The sequence below is a fragment of the Phalacrocorax aristotelis genome, chromosome 1 (assembly GCF_949628215.1).
Source record: "Phalacrocorax aristotelis chromosome 1, bGulAri2.1, whole genome shotgun sequence".
Taxonomy (NCBI): Eukaryota; Metazoa; Chordata; class Aves; order Suliformes; family Phalacrocoracidae; genus Phalacrocorax; species Phalacrocorax aristotelis.
Genome location: NC_134276.1, coordinates 15,710,117 through 15,732,816, shown reverse-complemented (window position 1 = coordinate 15,732,816; position 22,700 = coordinate 15,710,117). Strand labels below are relative to the sequence as shown.

Here is a 22,700-nt window from a genome sequence, read left to right as displayed (position 1 = left end):
TCAGTAAAACCAATAGTAAGATTAATGTTAACTCCTCTGTTGAAGGTATAAACATTATTTCCATTTATTTTCCATTAAGTTTTTATTTCTGTAATAATATGAATCCAATATTCTGTCTGACCTCTGAAAAGACAAATTAATTTCAGAATCCTATCCCCATTTCATGCAGAAACAATCTTCAGTTTCTTGTGCGTGGTCTTTGCACTACTTCACTGAAAACAAATATTTAAATAGAACAATATTTGGTAAGAATAATTGTACATATTGTCAAAGGCAAAATTCAAGTATTACATTATCTGGCCTTTATCAAGAAGGCCAAACTAGGTGACAGCCATATCTACTGTTTCCAAATTCTGTTGCTGGAAGCGAACTACCTGAATTTTTTAGCCAGGCTGGACTTGTTCGTGCAGCCTAAAATCTGATGAACTAGGTAAAACAACAGTAGGTGGAACTCCAAGTGTGATTTCAATTTGCAAAAGCAACCAGTAGAAGAGTTCTACGGCTTGGAACATCACAGAAAATTAAGTTATTTAGTACGAACTCATAAACAGCTTAACAGACATAAGACCACTCACGCATACACACGAACAATGGAATTGTGTATATGTACTTATTTTTAGAATCAAACTTACCACACAAATTTGAGCTTTTGCAATCTTAACTGTCAGTTTCTTCGACCACTGATATATTTGCCCAGCAAATAACTACTGATGGACTTAATGAGAGAGGTCAAAGCCAAACCAAAAATAAAGATGTTAAGCACACAGGCTTTTCTTATAAGAAGTGGTTGAATTGCCACAATCAATAGAAATCCACTGGTTGCCTCTGGACAGCATGCTATAGGCACTGATTAAAGAAATTATCCTTTTGACCCTTCCCCTTTTCTTTAAGGAGAAGCCTGGCTACATTACTCAGTTCCCAGTATGTTTCTTGGAATAAGCAAAACCTAACCTTGAAATGAAAATGGATTAATCAGACGCAAATTGAATAAAGAGTTAAAACACTAGACTTTTGGTAATCAATCTTAATATTATTAATACCAAATCATTCAGTAAAGAAGGAAGTATTCAGTCTCTAAAAACCTGTAAAGTGGCTTCAATGAACTGTACGGTGGAAAAGATTGTATCTTGATACAGAGCACTATTAAAAAAGGAAATTAAAGTCATTAATTTTTACTACCTCTCTCCTGTTGTTACTGGGTGGCATTACCACCAATGCCATATCTAGTACTACTAGAAGGAAAAAATAGATCACAACCTAGAATATAAAAAAAGCACATAACTCACTACTGAGATGTCCTCCCTGTCTTTATGATTTTTGTCACACTGACTAAGCTGCATAAAGTTAATCTGTAAAGACTATTAAAAAACACATGAAATAACTAACTTCAAATACAAAAATTTCCAGAATCAGAACTATAACCTTTTGATCTCAGGCACACCTGGTAATTTCTACTTTGAAAGAACAGAAATTTCATGCTAAACAAAGCCTTTGACTGGATTTACACAGAATATCTAAGAGTGCTATACCTTTTCATTCCAAGGATATGTCCATCACTGAAATTCTGTGTTGAGCACTGAGATTTTTAATGGCATTTATTTCTTAAAATGTGTTTCTATTATAATTGTGACTTCTGATTAGAATAAAATCATATACCTTTCGATTTATGTATCCGATTGTATATGTATAGGCAAATAAAAGGTTCACAGATGAATTAAATACATCTCTCTGTAATGAACACATACACTGAAACTATTTACTCTATCGTCATATAGTAGGAAAGGTAATTAAATCTTTCAAAGTTTACTTTAGTTTTACATAGCACAGCAGTTAAATCAAGCTGGTCAACTGGAAGAACAAGTCATGAATCAAAAAGGAGCTGTGTGTAGCAAGGAACATTTTTTATTCTGGTGCTTGAGATGAACCACAACTGTAGTAACTATCTACATAAGGAACAGAGAAGATGATTTAAAAAAGCACTGAACTTTGTAGTATTTTACAAACTTTCTAGCTTATTCACACTTTTAAATGTCTAGTAGATTATCTGAAGACAGACAACGTTACAGGCTTGCATTCGTTACTATTATCAGTTCCTCCAAGAATAAAACATGACAAATTTCTTTACTAGCAGATTTGCACCTGTATGTTTCTTGTTTTCTTGTCTCCCCACATCAACTCCTGTTGGTCAGACAATCAGCATTCTTCATCATCCTGCTTTGCCTATGGCAAACAAAACAGGCACCTGTATTTCCTGAGCAAAAAACACAGCGCAAAACAAGCCTACCCCTCCTCTTCAGATTCTATATCTAGCCTAACTTGACTATAGGAAATAAAGCAGGAGCGTACTACTTTTGTCACTGAAAAGCATAGTACACCGTATTGGATAGGCATGTAATTATCATGTCGAACTGTCATTGCTACTTAATACTAAGCTAAATAATTACCTGGTTTATTGCTTTTGTGGAACAACTTTGCCTCAACACACGGGAGAAATGAAGAAACGCCAATGCTACATTGTTTTTCAGTTCCTTCTTATTTCAGTCTCCCTATAAGCCTTCTCTCACATTACCTGCTGTATGGATTTGTATGTTGCTCTACACTTCAATTTTGTTAGTAGCTGTGCTTCAAGAACTTGCAAGCTGTTCAACAACAACAAAACCATCCAAAAACCACCCCCAAAACCCCCAAACTGTGGTGTGGATAGAGTTATGAGCAAGATTACATTATTACCCTTTTCTTAATAAAGCTCGCACTTTTTATGATGTAATTCCACTGATGTAGATCATCAGAATGTCTGAGATTTTTGCTTGCACAAGTATACTTACAAAACTTTTGAGGACAGACAAGTACTAATTCTGATTTTACGTGGACCAGTAACGGTCAGAGTCACAACAGACCTACCTACTACTTAAAGGTTGTACTGCATAAGTACACTAGTTTCAGTGTTAAATATCCTGCGTAAAAATATAACAACTCAGAATATCTATCAATGCACCATTTTAGATCTAAACCACTCTGCTTTTGTAAAAGCATTCTTTTTCCTCCATTTTGTTTTTAGCATGCTTTGATCAAATTATTACTGAGAATGTTTTTGTGGGAATATTAAAAGTCGCTCATCGGTCAGTCATGAGTTGACCTCAGTATGTTTTTCTTCAAGTAGCTTTTGAATACCACGTGTACAAAATTTACACTGTTAATAAACTAAAATTAATATTCTAATGCCTCATTAAAAGTTGCCTATACTAAGATGTTGATTTTGTGCAAATTTTAAACCCTGTTAAAGGCTTGAACAGGCTGAAACTCTGTTGAGCGCCTGTAGGCTTAAAAACTAAACACGTATATGCAGTGACAAAAATCCAAGCTGTCTTCCTCCCAATGCTCTTCCCAAAACCCACAGTATTTCAGATCTTCCAGTTCTAGAGGATTTTTGCTCTGATAAATTACAAGGAAAAAAAAAAAAGATTCTACACAAAGGTAACAAAATCTGGTTTCAAAACAGCTTTATTAGCATATTCTCCACAATAGCATAACACATCATACCAGCTAACAGCTCAATTCAATGCCCAAGATAGTTTATTTTTTTAATTTAAAAAAAGGCAACCCAAAAAACAACAGCCAAAAAACCCCCACCCACCAACCAAACCCAAAAAACCCCAAAACCCCATAACAAAAGAAGGAACACCCTGTCAAAAATCAACCCCAAGAAAACCAATCACAAAACCACCACCCACCCCGACCTCAGCTGTATTTAGTTCACACATCAAATTTGTAACTGCAGCAAATCCACATTTACACATATTGTTAGAACTTCTTAAAAATCAAGCTCAGTCCTTGGAGTGTTAGCTACAAAATGCATACTGGACCACAGCTGAGAATTGTATCTACCCAGCATTAAAGTACATCTTTTTTCTGCCTTTTTAATTGCCAGTCCTATGTCACTAAGATGTGTATTGGTGGGATTGGAAGAACCACTGTATCACCTAGTTCAGTTTCTGTGCAGCAGGAAGGTAGTAACTCTACACAGATGTCTGCAATAAAACTTCTTCAATTTCAGTTTACAAGCCAGACAAACACCAATGCTTTTTAATATTTTTTTCCCCTCCATCTGGCTCATTAAAGAACTGCTTTTCCCCTGTTGTGGTTTAACCCAGCAGGCAGCTGAACACCACGCAGCCTCCAGTGGGGTGGGGGAGACAAAAAGTAAAACTCATGGGTTGAGATAAAGAAAATTTAATAGGTCAGAAAAGGAAGGAAAAATAATAATTTAAAAAATACATAGGACAAAGTGACACACAATGAAGTTAGTTACTCACCACCTCCTGACAGGTACCTTGCCAGTTCCTGAGCAGCACCCATGCCACCCCCTAGCCAACTCCACCCAGGTTTGTTTTTTTCGTTTGTGTGGTTGTTTTTTATTTATTTTTGGTTTTTTTTTGTTGTTGTTGTTGTTGGTTTTTGGTTGTTGTTGTTGGGTTTTTTTTTTTTTTGTTCAACGTGACATCATATGGTATGGAATACCCCTTTGGCCACTTTGAGTCCTGGCTGTGTCCCCTCCCAGCCTCTTGTGCACCTCCAGCCTCCTCACTGGCAGGGCAGTATGAAAAGCTGGAAAGTCCTTGACTTAGTGTAAGCACTGCTCAGCAATAACTAAAACATCAGTGTGTTATCAACATTATTCTTATATTAAATCCAAAACAACAGCACTATCCCAGCCACTAGAGAGAAAATTAACTCTATCCCAGCCAAAACCAGGACAGTATCCAACTCTATACCATCTATCTCTTGCCCAGGTCCCACACTTCCCAATACATCCCAATTAATCACCACCACCTTTCCTGTCTTTTGATATATACACACAGATATCATTCCCCAAATCTGTGGGCCATCCCTCTATAATGTCTGTTGAGTTCAACAGCTCCACTGAGAAGACCTGGGAGGACATGCTGGTGGACAGCAAGTTAACCATGAGCCAGCAATGTGCCCTTGTGGCCAAGGAGTGTGGTCAACAGGTCAAGAGAGGTTATCCTCCCTCCCTACTCCACCCTAGTGAGGCCACATTTGGAGTACTGTGTCCAGTTGTGGGCTCCACAGTTCAAGAAAGACAGGGAACTACTGGAGAGAGTCCAGCAGAGAGCTACCAAAATGATCAGGGGACTGGAGCATCTCCCTTATGAGGAAAGGCTAAGAGACTTGGGTTTGTTTAGCCCAGAGAAGAGATGACTGAAGGGGATCTTATCAATGCCTCTGAATATCTAAAGGGTAGGTGTCAAGAGGATGGGGCCAAGACAGGACATGGGGCAATGGGCACAGCTTGGAACACAGGATGTTCCACCTAAACATGAGGAAAATTTCTTTACTGGGAAGGTAACAGAGCAGTGGAACAGGCTGCCCAGAGAGGTTGTGGAGTCTCCTTCCTTGGAGACATTCAAAACTCACCTGGACGTGTTCCTGTGCCCCTGCTCTAGGTGTGCCTGCTCAAGCAGGGGGGTTGGACAAGATGATCTCCAGAGGTCCTACCATTCTGTGATCCTCTGACTTTGGGCTCCAACTGTCATATTAGTCTTTCAGGGCAGGAGACATGGTGTGTGGTATTAGATTGTTGCATGGTGAAGCCAGTTCTGGTTCCATTATTACTGCACTGTGCTCGGTTTTATCAAAAATCATTCTTCATTAATCTGGGCAATTCTTACTGTAATACCGTTGATATGGCATATAGCAACCATAGTACTGATGACATACAATATTATATAGCAATTAATATCATACCATTGAGTTCACTGGCTATTCTCACCCCAAATCAAATCTTCTTGAGGTACGCATTGGACTCCTCCACCCTCCCACATCACTCACCAAGTGAACCCAGGTCCTGGAGCAAAAGCAATCCCACAGATGGGTTTGCCTCTGCCTAAGGCAGGAAGAACCCAGACTGTTTTCCCAACCATACTTTTTATGTGCACTACAGGGACTTTATCACCCTCTACAGTACCTAAGAGTTCTGATTGGGCAGGGCCAACTTGATTGGCAGATCCCCTAGTGTTGACTAACCAGGTGGCTTTTGCTAAATGTGTACCCCAGTGTTTAAATATCCGCTGCCTGCGCCCCCCCGCCCCGCTCTCAGTGTAGCCTTAAACAGTCCATTGTACCATTCAATTTTTCCAGAGGCTGGTGCATGATAGGGGATGTGATACACCCACTCAATGCTGTGCTCTCTGGCCCAGGTGTCTATGAGATTATTTCAGAGAGGAGTCCTGTTGCCTGACTCATTTCTCTCTGGGGTGCTGTGTCACCACAAGACTTGCTTTTCCAGGCCCAGGACAGCGTTCCAGTTGGTGGCATGGGGCACAGCATATGTTTCCAGCCAGCAGTTGCTTCCACCATTGTAAGCACATGGCGCTTGCATTGATGGGTTTGTGGGAGTGTGAGAGTCAATTTGCCAGGCCTCCCCATATTTATATTTCAGCCATCGTCCCCCATACCACAGAGGCTTTACCCGCTTCGCTTGCTTGATTGCAGCACATGTGTCACATTCATGGATAACCTGCACAATAGCATCCGTGGTCAAGTCCACCCCTCGATCACGAGCCCACCTGTATGTTGCATCTCTCCCTTGATGGCCTGATGTGTCATGGGCCCACCAAGCTAGAAATAGGTCACACCCTTATGTTGCCAGTCCAGATCCACCTCAGCCACTTTAATCTTGGCAGCCTGATCCACCTGCTGGTTGTTCCGATGTTCTTCAGTGGCCCGACTCTTGGGGACGTGAGCATCCACATGACGTACTTTTACAGCCAGGTTCTCTACCCGGGCAGCAATATCTTGCCACAATGTGGCAGCCCAGATGTGTTTGCCTCTGCGCTGCCAGTTGCTTTGCTTCCACTGCTGCAGCCAGCCCCACAGGGCATTTGCCACCATCCAGGAGTCAGTATAGAGATAGAGCACTGGCCACTCAGCAATGCCTAAGGCCAGTTGGATGGCCTTTACCTCTGCAAACTGACTCTATTCACCTTCTCCTTCAGCAGTTTCTGTGACTTACTGTAGAGAACTCCATACAGCAGCCTTCCTCCTCACATGCTTTCCCATAAGATGACAGGACCCATCAGTGAACAGGGCATACTGCTTTTCATCTTCTGACAGGTTGTTATAGAGTGGGGCTTCTTCAGCACGTATCACCTCCTCCTCTGGTGATATTCCAAAGTCTTTGCCTTCTGGCCAGTCCATAATCACTTCCAAGATTCCTGGGTGACTGGGGTTTCCTACTCGAGCCCGCTGGGTGATCAGTGCAACCCATTTACTCCATGTAGATCAGTTGTATGGTGTGTAGAGGGGACCTTCCCTTTGAACATCCAGCTCAGCACTGGCAGTCGGGGTGACAGGAGGAGCTGTGCTTCAGTACCAACCACTTCTGAAGCAGCTCAAACCCCTTCATATGCTGCCAATATCTCTTTTTCAGTTGGAGTACAGCGGGCCTCAAACGCTATACAGGTGATATACTAACCTAAATGAAAAGCTACTAATGCAAATTAAGAGACTGTTTTACAAAGCAGAATGTGAGAGCACCAGTTAACTACTGCACTGCAGTCTGCATATCTTCGTTTAATAGAACTTTTTCTTTCTGGACTCATCATTTTGCTAAAGTAATTGCTTACAAGAATTTGCATCTTATTTGGGTTTCTGTAGCTTGCAAAATAGAAACTATTTTTAGCTGGAAGTCAAGAACTGAACAGCGTTCTCTACAATAAAAGAACACGTACATCTAGTTCTTTTACAGAAGGTGTATCTTGCAGTTTGACTACAGGAAGAGAAACAGTGTGTGCATATCTACCTGCGTATGGTAGGTGGGGCTGGAATATCTTAACAGTAGGTATGTTAGCGAATAGTTAGTGTTCTAAGCTCTTGTAACTTTGTATCACAACTGCAGGCATCAGCAATACAGATCAAATATATTTATCTGTAGAAACTGTATAGAAGATTGTTATTTCAGCTACTTATGAAATAAAAGCATCATGCATTAGCAAAATCCTAAGTTTGCTTATGTCTTTCATATTAAAAATTTTACAAAGTTATAGGCAAATTACATGCAGATCCTGGCAAAGCTAGAAGCATCAGCACCAGAATACCAGCCTGCATATCAAATAAATTCCTTAAAAACTAACTTGTTCTCCATGCACAAAACAAGAGCTCAGTGGCTTTTTGTAAGGATAAAAGACTTCTTCCCATAAATTTATTTACATAAAATTTAGCCATTACAAAAGCCAGCAATTTTCTCTTTATTGCAACTCCCTCAACTATTTGGTAAGTTAGCTGTTACCTTGGCTTAGAAAGCACTTAAAATCCCCCCAACTGTGGTTTCACAGAGCAAGCATTTGAGGCCATTTTAAAAGGGCAAAACTTGGCAAAGACCAGGGTCTACACTCCTACTCCAATAGGATTGCAGAGTGGAGGAATCAATTAAAGTTCACACGCAATCTCCGAGTTGCTCACCATCACAGCATAAACAGAATTCAAATTGTAGCCCTGAGCAAAAGCCACACAAATAGCTGCACCAGAAGGAAAAAAAAAAGGCCCCCTTCTGCTTCCCCCCTCCCTATTCCAATGCAACCGTAAAAGCAGAGGTTGTACAATGGGTACCACAACTATGAAACTGAATTAAGATTCATTTTTCCTGGAGACATTATCATGTACAACTGACATTTAATTCATTAAGGAAACAATGAACTGTCCAAGTTCCTCAGCAAACCTCTGTAATACAACTCTGATCATGTTGAGACCCATCTAACAGTGTAATAAAAAATGGGCACAAATTTGAATTGCAAACTACTTTTTAAGAGAATATAATTAAGACTTCCTTTGACCTTGTTAATAAGGATGCTAAAATGTTAATTCTTAACTGTTTATGTTAAGGTCTGTTTCACATTTTCTCTTCCTTATGCCTAGCCAGTGACTAAATTATCAGGATATTGTGAAACATCCAATAGATTTTTTTTTCCAGTTATTAGTCATTATGGTTTAGGAAAGACAAAACAAAAGCCTACAAGCATACAGATTATAACAGTTCTCCTAATACTACAAAACTGAAAGTTCCTATCCTCTGTTACCTTGTAATTATTTGGTCTCACTATCTTAGGCCTGCTTTAGAATAGTTTCAGAGTCAGATTCCTGTAAAAAGTGAAAACTTTGAAGACCAGTTATGACAGGGAACACTTAGTTCAGTCTAAATGTTAAACTCACTGGCTAGAAGAGTTTAAGTGACACATACGCAGGTGAAAATTAAGTAAGCATGTGTTTAGCGACAGAAGGTAAGAAAATGAAGTATGGCCTACACTGATGATGACATACCTATAATTATGTCAACAGCAGTGTAACAAAAAGCGCTCAAAAATCAATCCATACGCAAACTAGAACACAGGCAGTTTTAGCTTAGCCAGGCTCATGCGTACAAAGCCCTGTAACCATGGAATGTGCTATTAAGTATTTTCACCAAAGACTGGAAGTATTTAAAACTTTCTATTGTTAAATGAGTATCATTAATCCTGACCCAAAGACCAGCACAGAAGTCAATGGACACTTAAACTCCAATTAAAGGACAGTATTACTTTTTTTTTTTTCCGCTAGAAACAAGTTTTTCATACATATAAAAAAATGACCTATAAAGCTGGGCACAGAACATCCTTCCAAGTCCTTTCACCTTTGTAACAGCCTTTTATACGTCACATTACACCTGTTTATCTCATTTCACATCCTTAACTTGTGCAAAGCTGGTTACTGACAGTGACAAAGGCTTTGTAAATCAAAAAATAAAAATCACCACTGAATTACATGTGTATTGGATATTTAGGTCTAGCAACTATATTAACCATACCATCAACATAGTTAGTAAATATAGAAAGAAATCTTTTTTACTCTATTTCTCACCATTCTAAAGAGACTATATAAATGGTGGAATGAAAGTAATTGCAGAGGACTTGCCAACCAAGCTTTTCAAATAGGAACAACGAATTAGGAAAAGAGTTTTGAAGAGAGACCCCCTATGAGTGAGTTGCATTTCTTTCCTTTAACCAAATAATTCCACTTTGCCTATATAACCTATGCTTGTTTACTTTCAGATGTTTTATTACATCATTAAATGTCTAATTTTACAACAGACCCCGAAAAGGGGAAAAGTTTACTTAATATTTCAGTTACAACAGATAATTAGAAAGGAAAAGGCATCCTTAAAGCAGTAACACAATTTAAATAAACTTGTGTAGTGCAGACAAAATAATACATCAGAACCCTCTGGAGATAAACTAGCAGCAGCAAATCACCTTTACTTGGATTTCCTGACAACAGATTGGCAGAAAAAAAACTGGCTTCACAACTTCAGTGTCATAATCAATAACTAAACTTAACCACTAACACTGATCTAAGTTACCAAACAGCATGTCAGAGACTCAGCAAGGATCTGGTCTCTCACTCTGACACAGCAAAGTCTCATTAGTGAAATTAAGGCAAAGTCCAAGACTGTTTTCAAGACAGCTTTGTTTCCGTAGCAACTGGCATGACTGACAGGCAGTATACTGGTAGAAATCTTACTTTACAAGGCAGCTTTATATTATTAGCTTGACTTAACCAGCAATTTAGAAAACCTAGCTATACTTGCCTGAAACACAGCCTGAAGTAACTTTGTTAAAAGCCTAATAAAACACCAGCACAGTGAATCCCAGAAAACAGACTCCAAGAAGTACTTCAGCAGGCCATGAAACCGCAATGCAGCCTAGTCACGCCTTTCAAGAACTCCTGTTCTCCAAATAAAACTCCAGTTTACCGAAAAATAATAGCTATTAAGTACCATTTTCATAATAAAGACGAATTTTCCCCATGTTCTAGATACCTACTTAAATGCTTAACAAAAAACCCTATAGTTTATCTGGTAAATTTCCCAGTACAGCTGTACATCAAAATGAGGTTTAGCAAGCTGTTTGTGAGAGTATGTCCTGCCATTACATGGCATCTATCTGTTAACATTCCAATAGACAGCCTCCTCCCAAGTATTTTGTTTCACATCATGTTAACCCCCAGGCTGTCAAGTTTCCCCTACAGACAATTCTGTCTTTCCCTTGGGTCAACTACATGGTATCCTGACTATGTCCTAGAGGCACCTGCCACAGGACTACTGCTCTCAGCTATCTCCTGCAAATTTCCTGCACTCTACCAAGTGAAATTTTCCTTAGCATTTACAAGGGAAACGAAGTAATTTAAATATCAGCGTTTACATAATCATGCACAGCTTGTTTGGCCAAAATTAAAAAAAAACGCTACACCTTAAAAGAGGGGACAATGTTTACACAGATAGGGAAAGATGGAATTTCAGCATTAAGGAGTTTTACTGCGTATGTTATGTATGTTTGGACTGCACAAACAATAAATGCAGAGGTGGTGGAATTTATACAAATACAAGGATACAAAATTAATAGGAGAACTGAGTAGCTATCAGTATCAAAAGGTTAAATTAAATCTAATTACATCATCTGAATTTGTTCCCAGCTACGACGATAAACACATGCAGTGGTCTGGCCACATATGAAAAGAGGAGAAACGTCTCTAGTTTTGGCTGACAGCTCTCTAGAGCTGTTTACCTCATTTTTGGTTTTTCCTTTGGTTGGCTGTGGGGGGAGGTGTCTCGTCTTAATCCAGAGCCTGACAGAAATTGCTTGTAGTTAATATCGGACTAGTTTTAACAGTTAACCTTGTATCTCAGCCCTGACTAACACATCTTGCTCTCCTGGGCATCATCCAGTAACTGCTTATGTCTGATATATGAAAATGTTTCTTTGGGACCAAACTAGGAACTCTGTTTTAATTTTACATGTGACCCAACTGAGATCCTGCAGTTAAATATTTCTGCGTTCACAGTGCTAATAAGTTACTTTCTCAGAAAGTCTACTGTAAAACTGGATAAACTGAGTGAAAAACCCACTTTGCTTGTTCTGTGTCAGCTTTTAAAAATTTGCAGCTGTTGTGCCACAATTGCAGAGGGAAACTGAGCAAACTATAATTGGAGGTTTTATATTTTGAATTTTAAAGCTATAATTTTTTTTTCATTTCCAGAAGAGGAAAGAGGAGAGTAAGAGAAGAATTTGGTAAAAGTAGGTATGATTTCACCCACATGCACTACTGATCAGTTCAGCTGCATTTACCTGTTAGAAGTATTTTTTGCAGTAACTGGTGGGGTAGCGCCTGTCTTACTTTCAAATTAACATCCTCTTATTATTTGGCTGCTTCTGTCGAGTGGGAATTTCCATTATGTGACTGACGGGTTACAGATTACCCTACACTACAAACCAGATGACTACGAAAAAACACCACTATACTTCTTTGCCATCTTCAACATACACAAGGAGAAAGGCAAAAGGATAAGTCCAGAAGACACTCATCTTGATTTATATCAAATTCTTGTTTGTCTTTAGAAGAGGTCAAGACCTGAGAAAATAGAAGTGGTTCCATAGCGGTGTAATTGCTCCCACAGAGCTTGATGCTACTACTTTAACCAAATACAACCTTACAAAATGTTTAGTAAGCAGAATTGTAGAAGCATCTTTCTTAAACACAAAATTCTGATAAAGCCTGTATCAGAAGCCTCTTCTTATTACTGATCAGAGACTCTAGAAGTTCTCATTACAAAAGACCAGTAAGTAAAGATCTCAGTCACAATTAGAGCTTTCAACAAAATACAAAGTTTTCAGACTACAGTAAGATAAAACTGATCTCACATTTGATTAAGGAGATAGGAAAACATTGCTATAAAACATTATTAGGGATTTAAAGGATATAAATCAAAACTACACCAGTGTTCTTAACAGCTAAATCAGAAGTAATTTTGACCATAAGGGAAGTCGAAAGGTTTAGTTTCATATATTTGCTACTTGAAATAACTGCATTTTTCCTCCTCAATGAACATTGCATTAATACAACCTTATTTTTCCAAGTATGCCATTGCTTCCTCTCTCCGTTGCATGCATATTCAGATCCTATTTAGATTTGTAAAAATTATGTTCACATTATATTTTCTACAGCTGGCACATGCTCCCCATCAGTGTTAGAAGCTCTCAGTAGAGATTTAATCCAGTGATTTTTAGAGTTTATGGAAAGGTTTCAATAGGCACCAAATCAGACACTATAAAGCACAAAGATTATTTTCATGAGAGATATGTTGAAAGGCAAAACCTGTGGAAGGAAGAAAGGTACAGACCAACAGCCGATTTAAAAAAAAAAAGAAAAAAGAAAAAAGAAAAAAGAAATAATTAAATTATCTCTGAGGATATAACTTAAAACTAGCTGCCACAGATGCTATGTTTTTCCCCAGTTCTCTTTTCTTCTGAAGATAATAAATGCCAATATGCTCATAAATAAAACGAAAATACATTAATGAAAACCACAGGGTATGTTTTTTGTTTACCTGAACTCACATCTATTAAATTGGTTTTGGAATAGTCTTATAAAAATTACCTTGTATGGCAGGGTACCGAATGCATGGATACCATCACTTTAAGTTTTGCTTAAGCAAAACAGAACTAAACACAAGAAAAGCATGGTGTGCCATGGCTTTCACTGATGCCCACCCACTAAGCTGGCTGCAAGCTCTCTGAACTCAGAGGGCTGAAGATTGTACTTTCATCCTCCTCCCAGCTTAGTCTCAGTGCTAACACAAATAAGGCAGGTTTGCCTTTATTCTTCCTCCACTCTTTTAAAAATACGGAAAACTTTAGTACAACAGCAAATTCAACATAGTTTATATCGTTCTTTCACAGGACTCTTCTTCATGTAAAAGGTAGGAGGAAAGATCTATGCTTAGTAGTACTATGACTGTCTAGCCAGACCAAAAAAAAAAAAAAAAAATCTTAAGTTGCCAAAAACATACCACAGTATGTTTTACTCTAAAAGCACTGTAACTACTATTTCTTTCCTCCAGCTATGTTCTGAAACTGACAGTGCCCATCTTTCCCTGCACAAATCTCATGGCATTTTTCAAGATCAATCTTATTAATATTTTCACAGTCAAAAATCATCAATATAAAAATTACATTAATTTGACATATTACAAATATAATTTAGTTAACAGAAAAATCTTCAACTGCTTTTTAGAACAGAAAGCGACAAACACATCAAAAGCAGTGGTTGCAGTTTTGGTTTCCAACAATACAGCTCTTTTAATGACAAACTAGCTTGAACCATAAAGACAAGAACTCACATTAACCGATGGTTCTGAATATGCACTTCCCCAGTAAATTAAGGTATTCAATACAATATGCAACTGTGGCAGCAGTTTTTGCAATACACATCATCTGCCCTGGAAGGCTGAGATTACTTTGGCAGGGTGGAGAGGAAAGGAGGAGGAAGGGAGCAGATGATATTGGTGTAGTGGGTAGTTCTAGTTGGGCAAAAAAATGGGATGCAAGAAATCTGATAGCATTGCTGGATATTTTTCATGTGTGACACGAGGGGGGGCGGGAAGCCTAGTAACAAACTTCCCCATTATCTTAAAACCATTTGGTTTCATAACATCAAAAGCCATACCTCTGTATAGAGCCCATAAGAAATGTGTAATGGCAATCTATTTTTAAGGTTTCTGCCAGATGGGTAAACACCTCAAACACACCCACATATACTAATGAAAACCACCTTGGCCTCCTTCAGGAAGTCATTCAACACTTCACAGAAAAAAAATAGGAAGTTGTTGATAAACTGGTTGCAAGAACTACTTCCTGTAGGAAAAATAATTACAAGACTTCTTTGCTGGACAATCAGTTAACTTTTCCTCACACTACAAATGAGAACAGGTATTACACAATCTTCGTAAGTATTAAAAGCATAACACTAGGTTAAAATGATACACGAGGAATTCTGAAATTGAGCGAAACTTATTTTTTCTTTCTGCAAGTTGCTGTCTGCTACTCCCATGGCATATTATCTTTTGCCTAGAGAGCGATCCCCTATCTTTCTCCATAGTTCACTGAAATGTCAACCAGCAGCTGGCTAACAGGAAGCGGTTAAAAAGCAATGCAGTTGACATTGCCACACAAACCAAGCGAGTCTTTTTTACTGTGTGTTTAAGAATGGGCTAAAGTGTACCGCACAGCAATGCTGAGATGACTCAGACATGACCACTTACTAACCAAGCAAGTCTTAACTTATGAGTTCTATTTAAGTAGCAGTTTCAGTAAAAAGTAGTATTAGTTTTACCAGCTGTATAGCAAGCATGTCTTAACTCACTGGCCGAAATCATCTGCATTTTCAGTAATGGAAAATTATACTCAGGAGTCCTACTCATAACAAGGAGATGAACGCTAACGAGTGGAATTCTGGCAAATCGTATGTCGGGCATTCATACATAACGGGTCTCTTTCTCTAGATGACAGGCTGATTTACAAGAGCAGTTCTGGTTCAGAACCTACCGTACCACTCTCACCCTCTTTTAATGTGTATAGATATACGCGCAGTGCATATGTAAAATATCTGGCCAAATAACTCTGTGCTTGTATCTATATATACAGACAAGCATTTTCTCTCCCATACATGCTATTTTTATTTCTTTGTGCAAACTACTATGCTTGCAGTGCTTGACCCGTTGATTAGTGGAAGTGACTATATTCCAGACCATATTAAGTACAGTGCTCAATTTTATATTATTCTGTTTGCACTGTAGTATATTATGATAACTATAACCATAAGGCTTACTGACATCTGGAAAAAATCTCATACTGTTACCTATTCTGCAAAGATCTTTCTAGAGCCCGATTACCAGACTGTTCATGGAGTGGCTACAGAACAGAGCAAATGGAAACAAAGAGCAATGCAGCCAATCCAACAAAAAAGCTGAATACTTGGAAGAGACACCAAAAATCTACATAAGGTAGAAGGAACCACGTTAAATGTATTTAGCATCAGGAATCTTAGTATTCATGCTTCGAGCAAATGTTTACGGTACGACTAGACAACATGTGAGTTTTAACAGGCTTGTAGGTATGAGGTAGAACTTACCACTCAACACTGAAAAAAGCTTCTGAAGTACAAACTTGCTACTCAGAAACAATTCTTACATTACTTTGGATTTCCTAAACGTACAAACCAAACATTTTGCTAGTACTTGAAATGTTTTTTTACAAATCTTCATGAACTCCAATGAAGTTGGTGGATCTCACCTGTAGCCAGTATTAAACAACCTTTTAAGAACAAAGGTTCTTCAAGTGTGAACAGAGCCTTCATAACTGTCCTCATTAGACTCTCCCATACCACAGCATCACCCAAGGAAAGCCAAAAGAAAACAGCCCATTAAGCTGTTTAAAATCTCCCAAGGTCAGCATGTGACCCAGCAGGGAGAGGTTCAAAAAGTACAGCCTTTATTTTTCTTCCTAACAACCTGGTTTGTTTCCACTCCTTTCCCCTTCAAGACACATCCTTCACAGCTAGCAGCTCTTTCAATCATTTACTTTGGATGTCTGCTTAAGAACAAACGATCCTGCTCATGCAGATGAGTTTGCCAGACTTGTGTGTACTTTCCAGTCTCGGGCTCTTTATTGTTCTTGCTGAAACCCGACCCTTTGAAATGGATACCAGGACACCAAGAAAGGACAAAAAAACTTGCAGGAAAAAAGGAAAAGATTTTTTTGTGTGTGTGGCAATAATGAAACTGCTGAAAAGCTTTCCAAGAATAAATCTTTCACTCTGATTTCACCTGAATAAGCATAACTTTAAAAATCCATTATAAGAGTGTGAAGACATTTTGCATCTCTTAAATTGTTCCATTTTCTCTAAAATTGACAGCGTTATCAGAAACACTTGTGACAGTAAAACTTAAAAATCAAGTATCTATTTTTCATGCTTCATAAGCTGCTCTTTAAGAGCTCTCACTAGCACAGTCAAAACAAAGTTTGCTTTTCATTTCAAAACTCAGTCTGCACTTTCCTCAAGGTCCAATGAGCTACAGTTCTCAAATGGCATAAACTTACACAGTTCCAAAAAAATTCTATTTGTGCCCACTGAAGAGCTCACATTCTAGAAACGCTGATTTGTTAAACTTCACCAAAGAAAATATCACATCTTCAAGATCTATAGCTAAGGCTCATTTTTGCACTCCTAATACAGAGCAACTGTTTTCAAAAAGTAACCTTCAGGCTGAAATAATGCCAGAAAACTGCTGTAACCTCTTGTCGGTTAAGAAAAGTGATGCTAATTTCTCTGTATGGAAACACCATCACTATAGGAACAAGAAACGGTTTTAAGAAGTTCTGCATGTTCTGTTTTCATTGCAGACAACGTAAATTTGTTGTTGAAGCTACAAACTCAACTACTTCAATCAAATGCACATATTAATGACAGTGTTTTAGCAAGAAAGGTATGGATAAAGATGTTTTTCTTGGCTGAAACAAGTTTTACATAAATAACACACTGTGCTGCCCCTCCCCTCTCCCAGCCCTGAAAATGACACATAATGGGTTATTTAGAGACTTGCAGTTAAAGAAGATGTTCAAAATATAGGCAAAATATTCCAGGGCCAATTATGTATCTTGGTGGGCACACTTTTCTGAAACAAGGACAAGCTCCTGCTGTTTTAGAAAACTACGCAGCATAAAAGAAAATGCTCCCTCATGGATTAGGTGTCAGATGGCTGGCATGTGTAACCTCTCTTCAGTTATAGAAAAGGTGATACTAATTTCACTGCGTGAAAAAGCTATAGCTGTAGGAACGAGAAACAATGTTAGAAGTTCTGCAGTTTCCCTTGCACTGCAGGGAAGGTAGATGAGTTAAGATTTACAGGCTCAAATACTGCAATCAAACACATATTGATTTTCCCCGAGTAGAGAATGTTTTGATTGTGTATTTACACAATTGTCCTTATTCAAAACAATAAGTCCTGATATATTCTCACAACTGTAGTTTCTGAAGTTACTCAACATTTTTACATCAATATCATACAAGTGAGGTAAAATGAGAAACCTGCATGAGAACTCTGGCAAGATTCAGCAAATCCAAAAGTTTCATTGTTTAAAAAAATCACTATGGACATTTCAGTGATTTTCAGTATACAGTATAACAGATGCCACTCTTCAGCTAAGATTAAGATATAGGGCAAATATTCACACAGTACCATAGTTTTCAGAAACAGCAGGGTTGATATGGGAGAAATACTGAAGTGGTAGGATCTCCTACTTAAAACCAGGGGTGTGTATTTTAAAAAATATGTATTTTAAATACAATGAAATTTACTAAAATTCAAAAATTATTAAAAACAAACCACCAAAACAAACCAAAAAAAACACCAACCACCAAAACAAAAAAAACACCCACCAGAGATACAACCAACTGACAACAAGTTTTACTTACTTAAGAAAGTATCTCTGTCCAGATGGTGTCTTAGCCATCTCCCAACCTGGTGGCAAAGGTACATCGTCAGGGATCTCAAATGAAGACTGGCGGAGATGTTGAGAAGATGGAGCTCCGGGTCCAGTCACTACTCCAGAGGGTGTAAGCGTCCCTGGAGAAACAGCTCCCAGCTGCAGTGATGCTGGAGAGGAATGAGCTCGGACATGCTGAGGGGTCAGGGCACCTGCTGTCCCTGCATCAGTGCTAGCCTGCCAGGAGTGAAATTATTCTCATTAGTATTCTCATATTTCAGCAAAAATACAGCTGTCAGAAGATACTCGCTTCAATCTTTCAGAAGAAATTAATAAGTTAGTCATTCTAAAGTTCTGCTTATTTTCCAGTTATTGTTCGAGAGGCTCCAAGTAGGTTGGTTCATCAGCATCACAAAAGCCCTTGGGTAAGTCAAGAAATATTAACTCTAAGTATCTGCTAAGTGCCTTTAGTTTTATTTTGAAAACTCAAGTTCTCACTCCTTGGTTCATGGTTAAGAAAAAAATCGTTCCTGCAGTCAGAAGACCTCATAGAGCATATTGCGTGGTTCATTACTGAACTGCACCCACCCATTACCATCGCACCCATTTTCTGCTGGAGGAGTTAATTTCCCACTCTACTTCTGAAATGCGAGTGTGGGGTGCAAGGACCCCCTCCGTAGCGGTTTAAATGATTACACAAGGAGAAAAGCAACGTAGAAATGCCAACTGACAGCAGCAAGTTCTGACGGAGAAAGACTCCTGAACACAACCATTATAAAAGCCTACACCACAAGACTGAACACCAGATTTCCTAACCCACACACAAACAACACTTTGAGGGCATCAGGAGCTTACAAAGAGTCTGGCCATGCTTTATCCAAAGCAAAGCTTCAGCCAACTGTTGAACCAGTCAGTCAGAAGTGACTCATAAAACCATTCACTAGAGTTACCAGTCATATGTACGTAGGACTTCTTTGCCAGTAGTAATTACGTGTCCACCATGAAACAAAAAAAAAGCTCTGAAAACTGGATTAAAGTAATATTGACTTTTTTTTAATACATTTACCAATTAACTGATTTGGTAGGTACACCAGGACAACATGGACACCTATAACAAGATGCCATATCAGCCCTTGCCACACCTCTCTATGCAAGGTATTGCGCCATACGTGAGGCCCCATTTATACGGTCTTATGGAGACTGACAATTCTGTTTCACTATATCTGTATGCAAGCACATGTGAAGTTTCACATATTAAATTTGAAATGAATTAGCTTACATTTAAACAAAATATGCAAGTTGCAATTCAACTGAATTGGAAGTATTTTAATTCTTGAGAAACAGGGAGAATTACAGAAACTTAAAGGCCTTATCTGTTAAATATAATATTTTTGTGGCACCACTAAACAAAAAGGAAAATCTTATTTTAAAAGATGGTCCACAGTGAAGCAAATGGTTGTCTGGCTTCAGATTAATTTCAACCTTATGTTTTAGGAACCACCAACTGGCACAAGGAATGGTGACCCAACTAAATGCACGTTACAGATGAAGAGTAACATACACAAGCAAGATAACGCTAAGCTTAGAAGTACAAGTTGTATGAGTGTCACACACGCTAAGTGCATTTCAACCGCGATAGCTATTTAACCGCAATTGCTGTACTGAACAAGACACAGCACCAAGGGTTAGCCGAACATAGACCAGTTGACATTTGTGCACAATGGAACTGCCATAAGATTTGCACAACTTAGAAAAAAACGATACGTAGTAACCTTCTTCCTTGCTGGATTTCAGTATGTCATTAAAGGTCTGCAAGTCAGAAGCAAGCAAAACTACAGAAGCAACCCAGCCCCACCCCTTTCTGTTTTCTTTTCAGTCTTGCAATAGGAAGGCCAGAGTGATTTTTCGAGTATTTGGAAAATGAATTAACTCCTAGGCTGAGAGAGTACATGCCAAGGTTCAGCCTGGAGTGAACTTCTGAAGCCAAGTTATAAATCTTTCAAAACAGAAGTTTAATAATGGAAACGTTGACAGACCCTTAACAACAAGAGCACCAGGCACCAGTACACGGAGCAAGTTTCACTCCTGCTGGCTGAACAGATAAAGTGACAATAGCCAATCATAAAACCTATTTTATAGCTTAGCAACAAAGTTCATTACTTAATAAAACACTCCAGCAGACGCAGCCTCCCTCCAAAAAGTTGGTAACACCAGCCTAAACATTAACATCCAGCCGCATTCGCACCAGCGCTCGGGTCCTGGCGCACAACTCAGCCGCTCGGAGCCCGAACGCAGCCCGGCCCGGGCCCGGCCCCGCATCCCCCGGGCCCGGCGCCGCCACGCCGGGCTGCGGGCGGGGGACGGGGGGCCAAGCCGGCGGACCCCCGCCGCCGCCGGACCAGACGGGTGGCCGAGGACTTTCTGAAGGGTGTGTACGACTGTCTGTGTGTGGGGGGGGGGGGGGGGGGGGGGGGTGTTAATCCTACTCGACCTATCGCGGGGGTGAAATGGTGGAAAAGCCACATCCGTGTTGCCTGACAGGGTACAGGTCCGGCACTACCCCGACGCCCCCTCAGCAGCCCCGCCACGCGGGGGGGGGGGGGGGGAAGGGGGGGAGTCAGACCCCACCGCCACACCCTCCCTGTCCTCCCAGCGAAGTGTTTCCATCGAAGATTTAGGGGCTCCCCCCCACCGCCACCGCCTTCCCGGCGAGGCCGAGGAACGGATGTGGAGTCCGAGGCCCCGCCGGAGACCGGGCCGGGGCCAAGGGCCGCCCTCCCGCCGCGGCGCCGGCTCCCCTCAGCGCCCCGGGGCGCGGGAGGTGCGGGGCCGCTCGGCGCCCCGGCCGCGGGGGCGAACGCGTCGGGGAGCGGGGGAGGACGGAGGAGGGGGGCGGGCACCCCGCAGGGCGGGGGAGGAAGAGAGAGAGCGAGCGAGCACCGCGGCCGGGCGCCCCCCACCCCGCTCAGCCCCGCGGAGGGCGGATTCCCGTCCCGGCCCCCTCCCCCACACACCTCCCCCGGGAGGAGCTCGGCGGCGGGAGGGGGAGCGCAGGGCCGGGCCGCCCCCGCCCCGCAACCCCCCGCCCGCGGCGCAGCCGCCCCCCCTCACCTGGCGGGAGTGGGCCTTGGGCTCGGGCGGCTTGAAGAAGGAGTCGGGCAGCTTCCGAAGCCGCATGGGCAGCGTGTGCGGCACGTTGGCGCCCTTGGGGTTCATCACGGCGTTGAACAGCGCCTCCAAGTCGGTCTCCGAGTCGCCCCGCACATGGACGATCTGGTGCCCCGCCGGAGGGGGCCCCGCGCCCGGGGGCTGCGCCGCGCCGGCCGGGGCCCCCGACACCGCGCCCGGGGGCTGCGGCGGCGGCGGTTGCTGTGAGGCCGGGGGTTGCGCTGCCTGCGAGGGCTGCTGCGGCTGAGGCTGCCCGGGATCCATGGCTCCGGCGGGACCCCCCGGCGCTTCCCTGGCGGGGCTCGGCAGCTCACAGCCCGGGTTCCCAGCCTCGCATGCCCCACTCCCCGGACCGCGGCTCGTCCTGCTGTCGTCGGTGCTTCTCGCCTCTCAGCAGGGATCCGGCCCCGGCAACTGGCAAAACAACTCTGACCGTGCGGCGCTTCCCCGAGCCCGGCCCAGCCCGGCCGGCGCCTCTGTCCCGGCGGCGGAAACTAACTCGCACAACACGCCAAACAAAAGTTCGGAGTTACGCCCGCCCGAATCACTCGCCGCCGCCGCCGGCTCCGCCCCTCCTGAGCCCGCCCGCACCGTATCCGACCTAGGCGGCCTGCGCCGCGCAGCCCTTCTGCGCGCGCCCGCCCGCACCGCCTCCCGCTTGGGGAGCACCCGGCGCGGGGAGCGCCGCCCAGCCCCCCTCCACCCCGATCCCCGCAGCCGTCCCGCGTCTCGCCTCGTCCGCCGTACGGCCGCACCGCCTTACGTGCCCGCCCGCACCTCTCCCGACTGCCGCCCGCCCGCCCGCGCCCGCCCGCCACGGAGCGATGCCGCCAACCAGATTTTTTTTTTTTTTTTTTTTCCCCTGCCCGAACTCCTATCCCAACTTCCAGGCGGCCGCGCTCCCCTCCCCCGCCGGCCCGGAAGGGGAGCGGGCGCCCCCGCCGCCCCCGCGCGCGCGGGGAGCCGCCGCCGGGCGGGGTCTGCGCCCCCACACGCCTCCGCCCCCGCGGGGCGTGGGGTGGGGGCTCCGCCCGGAACACCCTCGCCCCCACCCCTGGGCAGCTGCGGGACTGAGGCTGCGGGGCCCGGCCCGGGGTGAGGAGGAGGAGGAGGAGGAGGCGGTGGCTGGGCTTGGGCTGCCGGGGGGACGCGGGGCCGGGG

The 22,700-nt window shown here is 42.2% G+C and overlaps 1 protein-coding gene across 8 annotated transcripts in view; it reads right to left on the bottom strand.

The window, feature by feature from the left end:
• Nucleotides 1–21,929, bottom strand: part of YAP1 (Yes1 associated transcriptional regulator) — a 90,448-nt gene extending 68,519 nt beyond the window's left edge. For 7 of the 8 annotated variants that reach the window (XM_075081885.1, XM_075081880.1, XM_075081889.1 and 4 more), the window contains exons 1-2: nucleotides 21,483–21,927; nucleotides 18,361–18,608 (exon numbers count right to left, since the gene is read on the bottom strand). In XM_075081885.1, the coding sequence (XP_074937986.1) occupies nucleotides 18,361–18,608; nucleotides 21,483–21,803 (569 nt within the window). In that variant the 5' untranslated portion in view covers nucleotides 21,804–21,927. Of the gene's footprint in view, nucleotides 1–18,360; nucleotides 18,609–21,482 lie in introns of all 8 variants that reach the window. The other variant, XM_075081919.1, reaches the window with a different exon arrangement.
• Between the last annotated feature and the right edge of the window lie 771 nt (nucleotides 21,930–22,700).